A 20,115-nucleotide genomic window follows, 5' to 3' on the forward strand; every position below is an offset into this window, starting at 1 on the left:
AAATATACTAAATATGCAGTTTTGTGACATAGTTACAACACAAAATATATGGCAGTACTGCACCTCTGAATTGTGCCATTTAATTTTTCCACAAGGCCATTTGTTTGGGGTGAGAAGAGGCTTGTTTTGATGCCCAGAGTTTCACACAAGCCATAGTTGACCTTGAAAGATTGATCACATTAGTCATCACAGCTGAAATTACATATTAGCTTCATTTATTAATGCCGTACCTTGTTGCAAAACTCTGAGCCCTGGTCTGTTAGCAGTCTTTTAGGTGCACCAAATGTGTAAAAGAAATCAAGAATACAACTGGTGACCTCATATGCTGTTTTGCTTTTTAGTGGGTAGGCCTCTGCCCATTTGGTGAAATAATCAACCATGACACAAATATATTGATTACCACCATTTGTTAAGGTTATTTTACGCACAAGATCCATCCCAACGGGCTCAAAGGACTCTGTGACCTATGAGGAAAAAAGACAAGGGTGTTATATTACTTTTGATGAATTTGAACAATATCAAGTATTCTGTCTGCGTTGCTGTACCTCTATTGGAATGTATCCTTTTTTTCCCTTGATTTTGGCCTGCTTACACTGGCACTGTGGGCACTGAACAACCTATTGATAAATCGAGTAATAATTAAACATTTCTAGAAATCTGGCCAAATTTATTAAACCCCCCAAAATGTGACTATCCAGAGTTGGAACCAGGAAGTAGAGTAGCAGTCTTACACGCCTCTCTGCAGACTCTCTTCTCCTGTTATCCCCACAAAAACCCATCTCCTTTGAGACTGTCAGCTCCCAAACAGACAAAAGAACGAACTAAAAACCAGCAACAAACAACTTAAACATAAGAAAAAAAAAAAAAAAAGAAAAAAAAAAAATCACAAAGAAAGAACAATACAGCATCCACATATGAACCAAAGAGTAAAACAATAAAATGTGGACATCTACATGGATGTGAGTGATTTTAACATCCATGTAGATGCTAAAAATGACAGCCTCAACATGGCATTTAATCTGTTATTAGACTCAATTGGCTTCTCTCAAAATGTAAAAGAACCCACCCACCACTTTAATCACACTCTAGATCTTGTTTTAACATATGGCATAGAAACTGAACATTTAACAGTGTTTCCTGAAAAACCTCTGCTGTCTGATCATTTCCTGATAACATTTAGATTTACAATAATTGATTACACAGCAGTGGAGAGTAGACTTCATCACAGTAGATGTCTTTCTGAAAGTGCTGTAAGTTTAAGAATATAATCCACCCACTGTTAGCATCTTCAATGCCCTGTACCAACACAGAGTAGAGAAGCTACCTGAACGCTACTCCAACAGAGGTCGATTATCTTGTTAATGATTTTACCTCCTTACTACGTACGACTCTGGATACTGTAGCTCCTGTGAAAAAAAAGGCCTCAAATCAGAAGTACCTGACTCCGTGGTATAATTCTCAAACACGTAGCCTAAAGCAGATAACTCGAAAGCTGGAGAGGAAATGGCGAGTCACAAATTTAGAAGATCATCATTTAGCCTGGAGAAATAGTTTGTTGCTTTATGAGAAAGCCCTCCGCAAAGCCAGAACATCTTACTACTCATCACTAAATGAAGAAAATAAGAACAACCCTACGTTTCTCTTCAGCACAGGCTGACAAAAAGTCAGAGCTCTACTGAACGTTAACTAGTAATGACTTCATGAACTTCTTCACAAATAAAATTTCAACCATCAGAATCATCTCACAGATGTAATATTATCTACAGCTACTTTGAGTACTATTGATATTCATTTAGACTCTTTTCCTCCAGTTGATCTTTCTGAGTTAACTTCAATAATTAATTCCTCCAAATCATCAACGTGTCTTTTAGACCCCAATCCTACAAAACTGCTCAAAAGAAGTCCTGCCATTAATTGATGCTTAAATCTTAAGTATGATCAACCTATCTCTAATAATCGGCTATGTACCACAGGCCTTCAACGTGGCTGTAGTTAAACCTTTACTTAAAAAGCCATCTCTAGACCCAGCTGTCTTAGCTAATTATAGGCCAATCTCCAACCTTCCTTTCATATCAAAAATTCTAGAAAGGGTAGTTGTCAAACAGCTAACAGATCATCTGCAGAGGAATGGCTTATTTGAAGAGTTTCAGTCAGGTTTCAAGCTCATCGCAGCACAGAAACAGCTTTAGTGAAGGTTACAAATGATCTTTGTTACGACCCGGCTCGTAATGACCGTAACCAGCGCAGGATGTCACGCGACTTCCCACGCCCAAACAGACACAGCCACAGCGTTAGATTTTTAACAATAATTTATTTACACTAATGGCACAATGGGGGAGTATACACTTCGGGGTAAGCCAAGGCCAAAACAATAAACAAAACTCAACCTATGCTTCGGTTCCCCTCTAACCTGTCCACGGAAAAGAAAACAAAGAAATAACACAGACTGACCTCCCTGGTCTAAAAAACACAGGAGAAAAGAAGGCATCTCAAAATAATCGGCAGCTCACCCCTACTTACTCCGCACCTCACACACATGCCCGACTTTATGCCAAAAGACTGTAGCTGCGGCCGCGCCGTCTGGACCAGAGGCAGGTGCATGGGAAGTCTGCCACACATCCCAACCAGTGCAGCTCTTCAGTCGCCCTTTTGTAGCTCACGGCCACCGCAGGAACCAGTCACATCAGGCCGGTCATTAGGTCCACCAATCACAGCCGAGCCCCTGCACAGGTGAATTTACATACATACGTCACACAACAGATAAACCAACAGCACACGTAACATCTTCTTATGGCCTCTGACAGTGGACTCATCTCTGTGCTTGTCCTGCTAGACCTTAGTGCTGCGTTCGATACTGTTGACCATAATATTCTATTAGAGGGATTAGAGCATGCTGTAGGTATTAAAGGTACTGCACTGCAGTGGTCTGTATCATATCTATCTAATAGACTCCAATTTGTTTATGTAAATGGAGAGTCTTCTTCATACACTGAGGTTAATTATGGAGTTCCACAATTCTGTTTACATTATACATGCTTCCCTTAGGCCAGGGGTGTCCAAACTCCGGCCCGTCCATTTTTAATTGGCCCGCAAGTAATTTCATAAATAGAATAGAAAATGGCCCGCACTTCAACTTTTACTTGAGTGTATTGCACTTCTTAGCTTTAACACCAGGGGGAGCTGCTGTTGCTCAAGGCAGTTGCTCCACCAAAAAGGACAACCACAGAAGAAATTTACCCCAAGTTACTGAACATGGCAGAACCAAAGAAGCGAAAGGTAGAAAGTGAATGCAGAAAATTTCAGACACGGTGGGAGAGTGAATATTTCTTCAAAGAATTAAAGGGGACGTGTCTGTTTGATCTGCACTGAAACTGTGGCAGTTATGAAAGAGTATAATGTACGACGTCATTATGAAACCAAACATCAGACCTAAGCATCCTACACTGGTGCTGAGCCAGAGCAGAAATTAAAGCAAATGCTAGCTGTCCTGCAGGGTCAGCAGCAGTATTTTTTTCGTGCTCAAATTGTCCAGGAAAAGGATACAATAGCCAGCTATGAGGTCCCCCAACTCATCGCAAGACATGGCAAGCCTTTTTCAGATGGAGACCTCATAAAACGCTGCCTCGTTAAAGTCACCAAAATAATGTGTCCGGAAAAAGTGCAGGACTTCAACAACGTCAGCATGTCCAGAAATACAGTTGTGCGACGCACTGAAGACTCGTCAGCCAACATTAAACTGCAACTGTCTGATAAAGCTTGTGCTTTTGAATTTTACTCCATCGCATGCGATTAGAGCACCGATGCCACAGACACCTCACAGCAGCTAATTTTTGCGGGGAGTGGACGAGAGCACGAGCACTTTAGGTGAGTAAAAAATATATTCCACAGTACCCGTGTGTTAATAAGCATCCATGTGCAGGTACACATGCTTCAAATATCAATAATGCGCATCAATTCTGTCACTACCCTGCTTTTGCGCACCACCCAGATAGCAAGGAAACATTGAAACAATGTTTAGTCAATATCAGGCAACGTCATTGAATCAACGTTGAGGTGTGACGTACTTTCTTACATGCGTTTTTCTTGTTAACACACAGAGTACACACCGCTGTGCACAGCGCACACACACGCAAAGTCAGCTGATCTCATCTGATGCAGATCTGCTCCTTGATCAAGTGACATTTGTCTGGATTTTTGCCACGAGTGGCGTACGATGAGCACCGCAGCTGGATGGCCCGATTTACATACCCAGCGTAGTTGATACTCACTACTATACTCACTACTGTTATTAAGTCCAGTTCAGTCTGTTAATGTTGATAATCGTTTCAAACGAACGTTAATAGATGTTTTGCTAAGCCTAATAACTTAAATAACAAACTTGAAATGTACCCGTCCCATTTTCCCCTTTGTTTTTTTCTCTGTGCTGTAAATCTTCTGTCTAAGAAGAAATCTGAGGCTGCTGTTCTGAGATTGAACTATCAAAGCTTTTTCTGAATAAATCAATAAAGATCCATTTATGGAAAGCTGTGATGAAGGCAGTTTTGTCTTTAATTATATTCAACAATATAACACATTTGACCACTTTTAAGTGATTTTTCTAACTTTAATACAGTAAAGTTAAGGTTATATACCTAATTTCTAGTAAGTGGCCCAGCCCCTCCTATATTTTTATGTATGTGGCCCTCAGTGAAAAAAGTTTGGACACATCATCAGAAGGCATAGTATACATTTTCACTGCTATGCAGATGACACCCAGCTCTATCTCTCCATGAAGCCAGATAACACACACACACACACACCGATTAATTAAACTGCAGGAATGTCTTAAAGACATAGAGACCTGGATGGCCGCTAACTTTCTGCTTCTTAATTCAGATAAAACTGAGGTCATTGTGTCACGGCTAGCAGGGCACGCTGTGTGAGTTTTAATAGAGGACCCAAGATGCAGGCGGCTTCAGACGCGAGTGAGCTTTATTAATAAGGATGGACACACAAACCAGAGTGTAGCAGGCACAAAACAAACCTAAGAGAAACCTAAACTAGGAAAACTAACGCAACTAACCGGAAACCGGAACGGAGATTCAGGGAAGCAACACAGACAAACCAGCAACAGGCAAGAGAACACACATGGCTTAAATACTCACAGGAGTAAACATGGGATGGGAGACAGGAGGGGAACACACCTGGGAGAAATCAGGGCTGATGAGACACAGACATAAAGCTGAGAACACTCACATGACACAGAGACCTTCAAAATAAAACAGGAAACTCACAGTCACAGAACCAGATAAGACACTGAACTTAACAGACAGATTCCCAAGCAGACACTGTGACACCATGGACAGACAGAGGGAACACAGAGAAGTGGGAGCAGGCAGGCCCGGAACAGAAACCTAACAAATGGCAAACCTTACCAAAAGACATAACCAGAATAAACAAGAACATAAAATAATATATGGAAACACAAAACACTGAGTCGTCAGACTAAGGACCATAACACATTGTATTCGGCCCTGAAAATCTTAGAAATATGGTATCTAACCAGATTCTTACTCTGGATGACATCAACTTGGCCTCCAGTAACACTGTGAGAAACCTTGGAGTCATTTTTGACCAGAATATGTCCTTCAGTGCACATATTAAACAAACATGTAAGACTGCTTTCTTCCATTTGTGCAGCATCTCTAAAATTAGAAATATCCTGTCTCAGAGTGACGCTGAAAAACTAGTTCATGCATTTATTACTTCTGGGCTGGACTACTGTAATTCATTATTACCAGGATGTCCTAAAAACTCCCTGAAAAGACTTCAGTTAATTCAAAATGCTGCAGTAAGAGTACTGACAGGGATTAGAAAGAGAGAGCATATTTCTCCTGTATTGGCTTCCCTTCATTGGCTCCCTGTTAAATCCAGAATTGATTATTGATATTGATTATTGATTATTGTGGGGTCTACTTTACAATATAAAGCGCTTTGAGGTGACTGTTGTTGTGATTTGCCGCTATATAAATAAAATTGAATTGAATTGAATTGAATATAGACTGTATATAGCTACTAATTCTCTCCAGCTGTTCTGATCAATTACCTATATTGGCTCCAAGTGTTCCTAGCAAACACTGCATGATTGTCCCAGGTGACTATAGTTAAACAATTGCAATATACAGAATCACAGAAAAGACACAGGCAGACTATGCTGACAGAATGAGTTGTTAGAACACTAGTGAAATATTTCTGTGTAATATATTTGTGAAATACATTTTTCTTTGTTGTGAAATAACATAAACAAAAGGAGTGGTGATTTCTAAAATGTCAAGTGTATGGTAAGCTGAAAATAAATACACAATTGCATTTCATGTAGTTGAATGGTTTATTGGAATGAACTGAAAACACTGAAAGTTACAAATGTATTGTGCAAGAAACAAATTCAAATGTGGTCATAGAACCAGGTGCAGATGTGTGTCACAAGTTAATCTGGTAGTAGGCTGTTGCACTTAGCCATAGGTGGCAGTGGTAACTTTTTTTTTTATAACTTTGTGTATATAATTAGACATGTTCTGGAGGAAAACATAGAAGCATCGTGTCTTCATAACTCCACTCTTCACCTGCTTTTACAGGTCGGTAAACGGTGTTCTGACCGAAAATGTTGTTTTATGTTAGCACTGTTACCCATGTTAATGTAAACAAGAGGAAGGCGGATTGGTGTGCCTCTACACCCCTTGAAGGCTCTGAGTTTCGTTTGTATCGCTCCAATTAAAATGTGTTCCTGTTGAGATGTGGATTCTTACTGTTATGGTTAAAAGTAACTGAGTTGATTAGCTGAAGTAACATAAGCACTCTGAGTAATCCTGTGAAACCAAGAGATGCACTTGAAGGGTTGATTCAACATGCTGGATTTTCACGATACACTGTGAATAAAATAATAATCAACAATAATCATTAAAAACAAACTAATGGAAGAGAGAAAGAAATTCAAAAGCCAAAAACTGGGAAAGAAGTGTAAGATTGGGTTACACCCTTGAAGAATAGTGAGTGTCAGTTCACTTATTTTGAATAAAGATTAATGTCAGGGATCAGCTCATGTTACAGTAATGTGAGGTCTAAGTAAAATGGAGAAGTTTAAGCTGATCATCTTTACTTTAATGGCCAGACAGTGACAATACCAGATTATTAGTGACACATGCAGCTGCCTGACCACAAACTCAAATGTCAGACATGGGGTTTCATTTAAGAGTGTGAAACACCTACATGCTGTAGGAGTCTGCAACTTCTAAAGAATGGAAACTGTTTTTTCTAGTGGTTAACCAATTAAGTGGGTCTTGTTCCAGTTTAACCTTCTTGTTTGACACATGCATGCATCTTTTTGTACGTTACCTTTTATGCTAGAAAGAAGAACTGTGCACCTGCCTGGGAAATCCGCATCTCAACATCACTGCAGAATGATATAAAAATTTCCAGTTGTGTTAAAAAGTTGTGACGAGGTCCTTCTATGAAGAAAGACCTGATGTCAACCCCTATTATTCATCCCAGTTACCATAATTGTTTTCAAATATTCTGTTTTCCCTTTTTAATTTGCTATCAGTGCAAAAATGTTAATTTCACTGGTGCACTTTCATTTATTGTGATGTTTTGGTAGAAGATAACGCTAAAGTTCAGCGTCTGTGAAGGTTCTCAGTCATCCAGGTCATCGTAGTCTGATTCTTTAGAACAATTCTCCACTGGACTCGCCCAGGTTGTTACCTCATGGCCCCCCTTCTGATATCACTTCACCTGCTGAAAAAGTAAGACGTAAAGACCGTTACTGGACTATTATTCATTCAATCCTCGGAACCACCCTGACTCTCCTGTCCCTCTGTTTCAGTGCCCTAGACCACCAGCTCTCGAACCACAGTTCTGTGTCAATCCTGTGTGCCTGTATCCAGTCGCTCCAGCCTCGAGCCCACTGTTTATATATACTGATTTTAATTATACCCAGTCTAGAATCTAATAGCTTTTGTTAACTATTCATACCTAGTCCCCGTGCTGTATCTGCTGTTGGGTTTACCTCTAGTCTCGTTTCTGAGATACTAGAGCCAGCTGATCTGTTCCCAACAAGAGCAGTACTAATCATAAATACTGTGCTAATGTTTAGCAGGTGTCACTGCTTGGCCATCAGAGACGAGAGGTAAACCCAACAGCAGATACAGCTGTTGATATCAGAAGGGGGGCGATGAGGTAACAGCCTGGGCGAGTCCAGTGGAGAATTGTTCTAAGGAATCTAAGGCTACGTTCACACTGCAGGCGAAAGCGCATCAAATTCGATTTTTTTGACCCTATGTGACCCATATCCGATCATGGTATGACAGTGTGAATGGCACAAATCCGATATTTTCAAATCCGATCTGGGTCACTTTCGTATGTGGTACTGAATCTGATACATATCCGATTGTTTTAGAAAGCGACTGCTGTTTGAACGGTCATGTCGCATTAAATCCGTCTTTTACATCACTGACACAAGACAGACGCCAATTATCAGCGCCGGAGAAGCGCCCGAGAAGACATCGCGAACGCTTCCTGGCCATCCAGTGTAGATGTCAGTGAAACTGTTGGGAAGACAACGTTGGAGAAACGTGAACATTTTATTTGTACTGTATAATCTGCAGATTCTGACAGAAATCTGCAACTATCCTTTGAAGCACCGCTCCTCTAAAACAGCAATAAGGATCATTATTAGGTTATCTACATTATTATGTAAATAACAAAATAACTTAAAGCAAAAGTTGGGAAACGTGAAGTCCGAAGTCTTTATATTAAGGGCCATCGGTCAAAAAATATTGTTTGCTCTGGGTCTAAACAGAGCGCGTTGTCTGTGTGACATCTTCTTTTGGCCGCTTCGAGCGTTCACACTAGAGCTCGTTTGCTGTCGCATTTTATTTGTAGTGTGAACAAGCAGACAAAAAAATCGGATTTGATCAAAAAATCGAAATTGAGCATTAAGACCTGCAGTGTGAACGTAGCCTTAGGAGCTTCAAGCTCCTTAGGCTAAAGTTCAGCAAAACTTTGTTTGCTTCTCTGTTCTAACTACAATTTTTAGCATGTGATGATAGGCTGGGTTGAAAAAAATTGCACTGAAATCACTTTTCTGTGGTCTCTGATAAGAGTGAAACTAACCTGTGTGAACTGTAGGCTTGTTAACACTTCAGGGAAACAGTAAGAAGCACCCACATTGATGGAAACCAAATCAACGAGGTAAGATCTCCTTGACATTTTATAAATTTTACACGTGGAATTAAAGGACGTGAGATGGAAGAAGACGCATAGAAATACAAAGTATTACAGCAATATGATTAAAAACCCCAAAAAACTCAGCTAATATTATAAAATAAATAAATCTTAAAAATATGGAATTAAATTAATTCAGAATCTTACTAACAACAAGTATATGTAAATATTTACAGGTATTAACCTGTATTAATACAAATACCTAATAATTAGGTATTTGACTCATTTTTCACTGTTTTACAATAACTCGCCTCTCTTTACTTATCTTGTGTAGGTTTCTGTATTATTTAACACATTTTATTCAAAGTAGCTAATTTTAAGTTGAAAATTTCTTTGGTAAATTCTAATTTGTTTTACATTTAGTTTTCTTTTAACAATGTTGAACAAATAATTGGACTGGATTGGATTTATTTAGCTGTGCCACACACAACTGCATATATTTCTCAATTATTTTCTCTGAACTTAATTTAAACAATTGTTGGTAATTAATATGTTATGCTTATTCTTCATCAGATCAACAGTAATAAATTCACAAGACTTAACAAGTTAATTATGGATTTGAATGAAGATTATTTTGAACCATATGATACTTCAATCAGTTACGACTTTGGATTTAATGAGAGTGAAATCATATGGCCTACAGATGAGAAATCACCATTTCAGCTCTTTTCTGCTGTTGTCACTATCCTCATCTTCTGCATCAGCCTTCCTGGAAATAGCTTCTTGCTGTGGATCCTCTGGAAGGAAAAAGCTTGGAAGACTACAACTGATATCTTACTTCTGCAACTTACAGTTTCTAACCTTTGCTTCACTTTGACCCTGCCCTTTACAGTCTGCAATGATCTTGATTATTGGGTATTTGGGGAATGGGTCTGTGGAGTAATGCAGTGCTTTTCTATTCTAGGGTCAAGATCATCTTTGGTGATCCTCACTGCCATGTCATTGCATTATTATGTTAGTACTGTTCAAGTTTCATGTCTTTGTGCCCAGGCTTCAAGAAAAATGTGTGTCCCCATGGCTAGCATTGCAATATGGCTGGTATGTGCTGCTGCAAGCATTATCCAATCTGTGAAAAGTCAAGTTCACGAACGTAATATATGTTTCATCTTAGTTTCACATACACAGCACCTCTTGCGCTTGTACATGGAGATTTGTCTTTTCTTTCTCATTCCTTTCCTCACTGTTACATTTTGCTATGTCCACATGTGGATAATGATTAGGGCAAACAGGATAAATAGCCATCAAAAGCCTTCAAAATTGAATTTAGGGATAACTGTTTGTAATTTTCTTTGTTGGGCTCCTTACTATTTTATGAACTTTGTTAGCACCTTCTCAACGCTGTATTTTTATGAAATTGAAGTTTTATACTTCATTAGTTATCTTCTCTGTCACATTTACTGCTGCCTTAGTCCTCTATTTCATATATTTGGAGCACAAAGGTGCAGGAAATATCTCGCCAACCCATGTAATACTTTGTCACGCAACAGAGATGGGAGTAATAATGGCTATTAAATAGCCTCCATAGCTCTTAAAAATTGCTGAGAAAATGTGAATTTATGATGCCTTGCCCTACCCATAGTTTAGGATTAGATGAATAGATGCTTAAGGATTAAATTAAAGAAATAAGATAATTCTCAAATATTAAGATTTTGGGGGGGAGTGGAGTTTTGTTTGTTTGGTTTCTCTTTTTTTTTTTGTACATTTCCTTTACTCTTCTTTTAACTGCTTTCTGGCAGTCAGAAATAACTGACATTAGTATCTAGAGTTATGAGATAATAGTGCAAAAAAACTAAAACAATACAAAATAACTATTAAATTAAGTGTCAGCTATTTAGATATAGATTAGGTTTTTTAATGTGATGAGTGAGAATAATAATATACAGTGTTTTGAGATGAAAAATATACTAGAACTGTCTTAAACAGCCAAACTTTTACAACAATGCCAGGTTTTTTGTGCCTCATTCAAATGTTAGCATCAGAAAGAACTCACTGTTCTGGTGTCAGAGTGGGGTCATACCAGTTACTGTAAAGGTTTGACTTAAACAAGGAGAGGTGTGAGATTTCTATTTGACATACTGATGTGTAATGTGCTGTGTTGTATAAAGTATTTTTTATGTTGTTATCTGTGCTGATCTACTTTCTGATCAAAGTTTACTGTGATCAAGTTTGTTTTTATTTTAATTATCGTCCTTCATATATTTACTTTAGCTTATATATTTCAACTATTTTACATTTTTTTATTTGCCAAGTCAAATATGTATGTTTCTAAAGTCTGCATGTTATTGCTGCACTTTTATTGCTGTGCTGTTTTTGTAAAAAAAAAAAAAAAATGCTTCTGAAATCCAGTGAGGCTATTTTCACTTCTCTGTTCTCACAAAAAATGATTTTGGTATGTCACAATAAAATGGACTGAAAAAACTGAAATGATTAAAGCTTGTTAATGCTACAATCTGGTGCTATGATGTTTTATTGATTATATGAATAAATAAACAAAAGAAGAAGTAACATTATTTTGTACTGTACCACTCAACCTTATTAATCAACGTATATGTAAGTGAGTTCATTCTTTTCTTGACCTGCATTCTCGAAAGTAATGTAGAGACACAGCAAGGTCATCAGTAAGTGCAAAATAGATCTGTATGTGATCGGCGTAACAGTGAAAGGCGATATTGGTTTTTTCAAAGATTGCACCTAAAGGGAGCAAATACAGTGAGAAAAGAGTAGGGCCTAAAACTCATCCTTGAGGCACACCGCAACAGGCCGGTGGAGAGGAAGAGGAGAAGGTGCCCAAGTTAACCGAAAAGGACCTGTCAGCGAGTCAAGGGCAGTGCCTCTTGAGTGTGCTCAAGTCTTAATAATGAGATGTTATGGTCCACCATATCAAAAGCCGAAGAGAGGTACTCTAGGACCATAGAGTGTCCAATATCAGTAATTACAAGTATATCATTAAGAACTATAACCAACGCCTTTTCAGTACTCTGCAGTGGCTTAAAAGCAGACTGAAATTTCTCAGCAATTTTGTTCGCATCCAAGAACGCCTGGAGCTGGGAGAGAACTAGTCTCTCCGGGATCTTGGATAAGAACGAGAGCTTAGAGATTATTCTGTAGTTCAAAAGGTCATAACAGGCAAGACTGATATATATATATATATATATATATATATATATATATATATATATATATATAGCGGTTCGAATGACAGCAACATCAGGAAAAAGGAACACAAGAAGCTCGAGAAATACCAAGGGCTCAGAGAAGAGCTCGAGAAGATGTGGAGGGTGAAGGTAACAGTGGTCCCAGTGGTAATCGGAGCACTAGGTGCGGTGACTCCCAAGCTAGGCGAGTGGCTCCAGCAGATCCCGGGAACAACATCGGAGATCTCTGTCCAGAAGAGCGTAGTCCTAGGAACAGCTAAGATACTGCGCAGGACCCTCAAGCACCCAGGCCTCTGGTAGAGGACCCGAGCTTGAAGGATTAACCGCCCACAGGGGCGAGCGGGGAATTTTTTTTTTTTTTTTTAAATATATTCTCAGCTGCAGCTCTTTGCAGGGAAATCAGTCACACTGTTGCAAGAATTTAACTGAACTGGTAAAAACCCTAACAGGGTGAGTAATAAAATAATAAATATAAGTAAAAAATGTACTCTAAATGTACTCAAAAGTTTGGACGCACCTTCTAATTCAATTGTTTTTTCTTTATTTTTACTACTTTCTACAATGTGGATATATACTCAAGACACCAAATATATGACACGAGATACATGGAATTATGGAGCAAAGAACAATAATAATAATAATAATAATAATAATAATAATAATGATAATAATAATAATAATGATAAATAATTCTAAATATGTCTTATATTTTTGATTCTAGCCACCCTTTGCTTTGTTGACGGCGCTGGAAACCCTTGGCCATCTCTCAATGAGCCCTAACCCTCAATGATATATTCACCTGAACTGCTTTTTACTTCACTTCTTTATATTATATATGTATGACAGTTGCAGCTCTTCTCACTGAAATCAACAATGTAAATCACAGTGCTGCAAGAATTTAACTGAGCTGAAATAAGGAACCCGCAAAGCAAGTAATAAAATACAAAAAAGAATATTAAGTAATAAATCAAAAAACAACAATGGGAAGACAGAAAGAGAAAATGATTCAAAAGCCAAAGACTGGGAAAGAGACTAGGTTACATACTTGAGAATAGTGAATGGTAGCTCACTTTAATTTGAATGAAGATGTAAGGGATCAGCTCATGTTAATGTGAGGTCTAAGTAAAATGGAGTGTTTTAAGCTGATCATAGTTATTTAATTGGCAAAATTTGACAATACTAGATTGGTAGTGACACATGTAATGCCTGACCCCAATTTTCATTTAAGAGTGTGCAATACCTATGTGCCGTGGGAGTCTGAAACTGTTTTTTCTGGAGGTTAACCACCTGAGTGGGTCTTGTTGCAATCATGACTTCCTGTTTGACACTTGCATGCATGCATCCTTTTGTACATAACCTCTTGTAGTTACCAGAGTACCACATAGTGAGAGCAGATAATACATGAGCATACAAAAGTTCTTTAAACATTAAAAAAGATGCAACACAAATAATACGAAAGACAGATTCGCACTAAAATCAAGGGCATATTTTCACACTACACTGCAAATTTAGCACAGAAGCATCTCAGCATCACTGCAGGATGATACAAAAATTAAGGATTCTTTTGGAGGCCCTGATGACAAGCTCTCATGGTTCTACCACTATTATTCATCCCAGTTGCCTAGTTATTTTCTGATATTCATCCAACCTCAAGACAGTTTTTTAATTTCTTTGAAATTACAGAGTACTGTTTTCAATTTACTTCATGTTAAATTTTAACTTTTACGCAAGCAGTTCAAAGCAGCAATCTAAAAACAGAAATAAATTAAAATGTAGCAAAGTAAAGCAATCTCTCTCCTTTCATCTTACCAATTTGCTTTTCCTGTTATGCTTTTAGTGAGATTCCCAAAATAACATATATTGAAAGGCATCAAAGGAAACAAACAAAAATGCCAACTCATTTGTTCTTTAAACAATGTATTAAAGAATTAAACAAAAATAAAATTTTAAAAATAAACCTTTAGAATTTCTTCGTATATTCTCAGTTGATCTCATACTATCACTATAATTCTCACTACTGTAACCATTTAACTGTATTAAACAAATCAACCCACAAGGTGGCAACAAAAATGACAGTAATGACAGAAAGTAATGTAGATGGCAATTTCTTGTTGTGTGTTTTTCTACAGCGAAATAGACATCATTATTCAATGTTATTATTTGTGATGATTTTATTTTAATATTTTTAATGTTTTTGCTTTGATTTAACAAACTTAAAAGCAGATTTTGTAGGTGGTGTGTATACAATTTAACTCTATATTTTCAATTTAAAAATAAAAAAGCACAACAAGACAAAATGACTGAGAGCATTATAAAACATAACAACAGCATTTGTTAAAGATCAATGTTTCGTGTTGTGTTAAATTAATACTTTATGAATTCTTTCACACAAATTATGTGAATAAGTATTACATTGTATGAATATGTTTCTAGGCAGAAATTATAAACCAGAAAGTGAAAAAACTACACTCTTTTTTGCAGTAACATAGTTCACACATTTTATTCTTTTAGACATCCTTAGTCTCTGTCTGGGCAAGAATAAATTAATGAGGGAAATGCGAATAAGGCTATTTTGAATCTGGTTCTTATTGTTTGTTGTTAAGCTGCTTTTTTTGCGGTGGTGGTGGGGGGGGGGACATCAAATTGGTTAATATATTAGTTTTCTATTCTCTCTGATGTGAGCTTCACTATTTGACACACATGCAAAACAAATTAACTCTGAATTATCAGTAAAATAATAAATTCTTCATAAAACTGATTAAATTCAAATGAACATTCTGACATCCCTGCATTTACCTCGAATTATGTTTGGGAGAAAGTCAGTTATGCCATATTATTTCAGTAATATCAACGCTACATGCAATTCCCTGTTTATTTATTGCCCAAATATTTTAACTTTAGTAAAAGTAATGCATCACTTTTGGGGTCCTGTCAGTGTTCTTGATTATGGTTGACTTGTAAGGCCATGATGGCTCCACTGGGGGTCCTGAGAAGAGTGTATAGGGACAGCTCAGTGGGCCTCTCTAACAGCACTCATATCTGTCTCTAGGGCTAGATTAAGCTTAATTAACTAAACCATCCAGCACGCTTGGATGAATGGATACAAGTCAAGGGCAGAGCAGTCGGGAGTGTGCTCACACTTTCTCTGGCAGAGAATTAGGGAGGGTTTTGTGCCAGATATAATTTCAGTACATGTTGTTTGTGTAATAGCAAAACGTGAAATTATACTGTAGCATGATCAAGTTATGTTTGCACAACTCAGCAAAAATAATGGGCTTGTTTTTAGCGTGTACTATCAGTGACCCATTAGAGCCTACATTTGGTTCCTCTTTGCACACAAATTTGAGCAATTCTCTTGAACAAATTTTGGAGTTATCAGCTTTTTCTCTGTTTGAGAAGGAAGTGAAGGAAGCATTTATTTATTTATCAGATTGTATCCTTTCGTAGAGACAAAAGTTTCCTCTTCTTTCTTCTTTTTTTTGTATTTGTGTTTTTAACATTCACAGAAAACAACAGATTTAATAACATCAAAGACTGCAGAGAAAAGATAAAAGTCTAAAACCTACCCCACAGAGTCATCCCATTTCTTATCTTTGAGCCAGTACAATCTCTTTTCCCAGATCATTTTCTTAGCAAATGATGTTGTTGTTCAATCCTGTTTTTAGCCACGAGCGAAACAGCTGTTGTTGTTTTCTTATGGAGTTTCTGCTACTAGCCTCCCTGGCCCTCACATTCACTCCCTGCTCTTCTTTTCTCCAGGGCAACTCACCCTCCTTTTTCACATTGATATCTCCCCTTTCATTTTAGTTATCTATAACGATAATTACTCCAACCATATGTGAATTTAATTGATGCCTAGCAAATGTGTAAGTGCGTGTGTGCATATTGCTAATAAAGTCTTATTGCTTGTTAATCTGGACTGTCAGGGAAATGCGTGCAAATCGATTAAGTGTGTCAGCCTTATAATTACAAACAACTGTTTTAGAGAACAAATATAGATGACTTATCATTTCGTGACACACACTGGCATGTAAGACATTTCACTAATGCACCTAATCCTGATCGTATTTGTCATGGGAGTCTTTTTGTCTTTCCTTTTTGTTTTAAGGCGTAATAGAATTAAATTTACACTTACCATACACACTTTGCGATTTTTTTTCAATCAAGAATTCAGGTGGGTGACATGGAGCTTTTGAAGTTCACTCTTCAGAAAAAAATATACTTAGAATTGATCATTTGCTATTTTTTATCCATTTGGCCTGTCTTTTGCCAGAAAGTCTTTTGCCACTTGCAAGGCTGCAAGTCTCCACTAGAGGGGCCGTTGGTACAGGTTTATGCTGCTTCTTTCTCCACAGTATAACTGAACCAATTGTACTTTCATTTGAGCCACAAATAAATTAAGACAGAGATGTATGCTTTAACAGATCTGACAAAAAATGATTATTCCCTAAATGACTCCACTGCTATGAGTGGCTTTATGTGTTTATTTTGTTGACTGAACAACTTTTTTGGCTGCTGGTGTGTTTTTCAAACATGAACCACAAAGAACAAATGCAGCTTGTCTCCACATGTATCAGATCTCTATATTGTAGGGTCATCCTCCTCTTTTTACCTGCTGTTGTCAGATGGAAAAAAACAACATGATTAACTACCATGGAGACTTAATTAACAAATCAAACATCTGGATATTCAGACTTAGCCTAGCTGCCTCAGAATGGCCATTTGATGTATCAAACAGTGCGTCCTGATGTTTCTTGCAAAATTTTTCCATCTGGCTTGTTTTGTGTCTTGACTTTTTCAGCTTCTCCTACTTTCTAACTTTCATTTTTAATGTCTCTCATTTATAAGTTTTTCATTTTTTTCTGTTTACTTACTTTCTGGCATCACGGAAGAGTTCATCATGGATCAGAGGAGAAATGAAGAATTAAAAGACTGAAAAACTGCTGATGATGACCTGAATGCAAGCAAGTGACAAACTCTAGGACTATAAATTAAGGAAAGAGGAAGTGCCAAAAGCTGCACTTGATAACAGTAGAGTTTGATCAAAAAGTAGATCAGCACAGATAACTACATGAAGAAAAATGTTATGAAACAAAGCACATATGTCAAATGGAAGTCTCACACCTCTCCTGGTTTTAGTGTACATTATTCTGTTGTTTTGAGTCACTATTCAGTTTCAAAGGTGCCTTCTCAATGTAAGCTAAACCCAAATGTGGTTACAGGTTAATTATAATAACAGCAAGAAGGTGATAGCCAGAAATTCCAAATTTGAGGCTTCAAAACATTAGTTCACAAAACAGTGGCTGACATGGTGGCTATATTTGCATTTTGTATTACACTGTAATAAAAATGGATTAAAAATAATGACTTTATTTCAAGCATAAACTGGTCAAAAAAGGAAAAATGAAGGCAATGAAGATGTGCCTTAAGGCTGCATTACTTCTAATGCCCAGTAAGAGGCAATTCTTTTGCAAGTCTTAATTTATAGGACTAAAGGAAAAACCCTACTGCCTCGGTCAAGCCTTCATGGTGGTCTCAATCGCTAATTTCAGATCAAACTGAATACTCATTTTACATTTCAGTTAAAATAAATGATGAAGCAGAGTACACTTTGGGGGGGGGTAGTTTGTGATTGACAGTTCACTCCCCTGTGAGCATGTAGTGACCTCGGTTTCACAGCTGGAGAGGTCACTCACCATTTACAATAGCTTTTTTTTTTAACTTTTACATTAGTTTAATTTTTGGTTTGCTTTGTTTGTTTATTGGATTTTTATTAATATTATTTGGGGGTGGCATCACTAAATGTGAAATGTAAACATATAAATATTTTTGTGATATGAGTAATATGTGAACAAACCCCAAGATACTTAAACTCTTCTATTTGGAAAAGCAACTTGTTCCTGATTATGAAAGCGAAACCAGCTGTTCCTACCCTAAACTGCAGTCATGAGCTGTGAGATCAGAGACACAAGTGGCAGAAATGAACTTCTTCTGAATGGTGTCTGGGTTCTTCTTCAGGACAGGGTGAGGAGCTCTGTCATTCAGCATGGGCTCAGACCTGCTACTCCACCACATTGAAAGGATCCAGATAGTTGAAGCTGAGTAGGATGCCTCCTGGGCACTTCCTGGGTGAAGCATTTTGGACTTGTGCTACGGAGAGGAGGCCTGGGGCCATCCCAGAACACACAGTAGACCTAGGTAAGTGGCAAAAAATAGAGACTAGATGGATAACAGATATGTATGATAAAATTAAGTGGCATACTTATGATTTTTGGTAAATACAACCAAACAAGCAGGTAGACCGTAATTAGTTTTTTGCTCACATCAGTACAGTCCTCTGGATTATTATTATTTTTTTTTTACATTTATTCAATTTTTTTTTATTTTTTTTACATATTTAAATAAACAGATATTTAATCCTCTTTGGAACAGTGCTGACTGAGCAACAGCATAAAAGTTTCAATAATTTATTCAAGGAAAATATTAATAGATTAAGCATTCTGCAGTGGAAAACAAAAGTACAGCCTTGGTCTCTTAAGTACGTATTGCCTCCTTTAACAGAAACAATTGAATGTAGCTGTTTTGCATAACTGTCCTGGTGAAACAGTCTTTCAGTTAAATGTATTTGTTCAGTTACATGCATTTGTTTAAAGTCTCTCCATCAACATTTCAGTAGGATGCAAATTCTGGGCTTTGTTTAGCCCCTTTCTATAACACTCTATTCCTCCTATTTCATTCATTCCTTCACAAGATGTTTGTTTGTGGGTTTACAGTCATCATCCTGTTGAAAGGTCCCCTTCCGGTTCAGTCTTAACTTACAGACAGATGGTCTCATATCACTTTAAAGTATACCGTGACTCGATGCAGAATTCTGAAGCTGAATCAGTAACTAGAAGCTTAGCATTGCCTAAGGCAGTGAAGCAACCCAAATCTATAACATTTTCATACTTCAGAGTTGGAGCTCTTCTCCTGAGAAGCTGCTTTTGGCCTGGGCCAAACAGAACTATTCTTACTGCTGCCAAACGGCTCTATCTTAGATTTGTCTGTCCAAAACACATTATTTTAAAAGATACTTGCCTATACACTCTCTCTGAAATGAGTTTTTGAGATTTTCATTTTTTATGGACAGCAATGGTTTTTTTGTGACACGTTTCTCATACAAGTAAAAATTGTGCTGTATCCTTCTGATTGCACACGAGTGTACTTTGACACCAACTGTTACAACAGTTGCCTGCAGATCCTGTGCTGGACAGTTGGGAAGACTTTGGGGAATGAATTTACTGGGGCAGTCAGTCCTGGACTAACTGGCAATCATTAAAATTTTACCCCACATAGTGACAGTGCAATCACTGAGCTCAAATAATTTGGAGATGTCTTTAAATCCCCTTCCAGACGAAAAGGCATCCAAAATATTTTTTTTTCTGTAGGCCTCTTTCAAGCTTGGCATGAAAACTTCACACACTCCAGTATTGAAGAGAAGAGCAAGCCCCAAGGGTCAGAGATTTAAATGAGACAGGTTCCACCAATCACGTCACCTAATCTGGAAGCCAGGATTTAAAATCATGGATTAAAAGAGCAACAAATGTAAGGAGCTGCAGACTTTTTCTCCATATATGTTTATGCATTTAGATAATAAAATAGAACTGTTAATAATTATATTACGTTATTATATAATTATATAATTATAAATTGTAAATGTTTT

At 37.5% G+C, this 20,115-nt stretch overlaps 1 protein-coding gene across 1 annotated transcript; it reads left to right on the top strand.

Annotated features, from left to right (window-relative positions):
• Positions 1 to 9,202: 9,202 nt before the first annotated feature.
• LOC120434488 (chemokine XC receptor 1-like) lies at positions 9,203 to 11,704 on the top strand. Its single transcript, XM_039602651.1, has 2 exons — positions 9,203 to 9,225; positions 9,772 to 11,704. The coding sequence occupies exon 2, from the start codon at positions 9,811 to 9,813 to the stop codon at positions 10,768 to 10,770; it is 960 nt and encodes a 319-aa protein (XP_039458585.1). The 5' UTR covers positions 9,203 to 9,225; positions 9,772 to 9,810; the 3' UTR covers positions 10,771 to 11,704.
• The last annotated feature ends 8,411 nt before the right edge of the window (positions 11,705 to 20,115 follow it).

This window comes from Oreochromis aureus, linkage group 18, assembly GCF_013358895.1.
Source record: "Oreochromis aureus strain Israel breed Guangdong linkage group 18, ZZ_aureus, whole genome shotgun sequence".
Taxonomy (NCBI): Eukaryota; Metazoa; Chordata; class Actinopteri; order Cichliformes; family Cichlidae; genus Oreochromis; species Oreochromis aureus.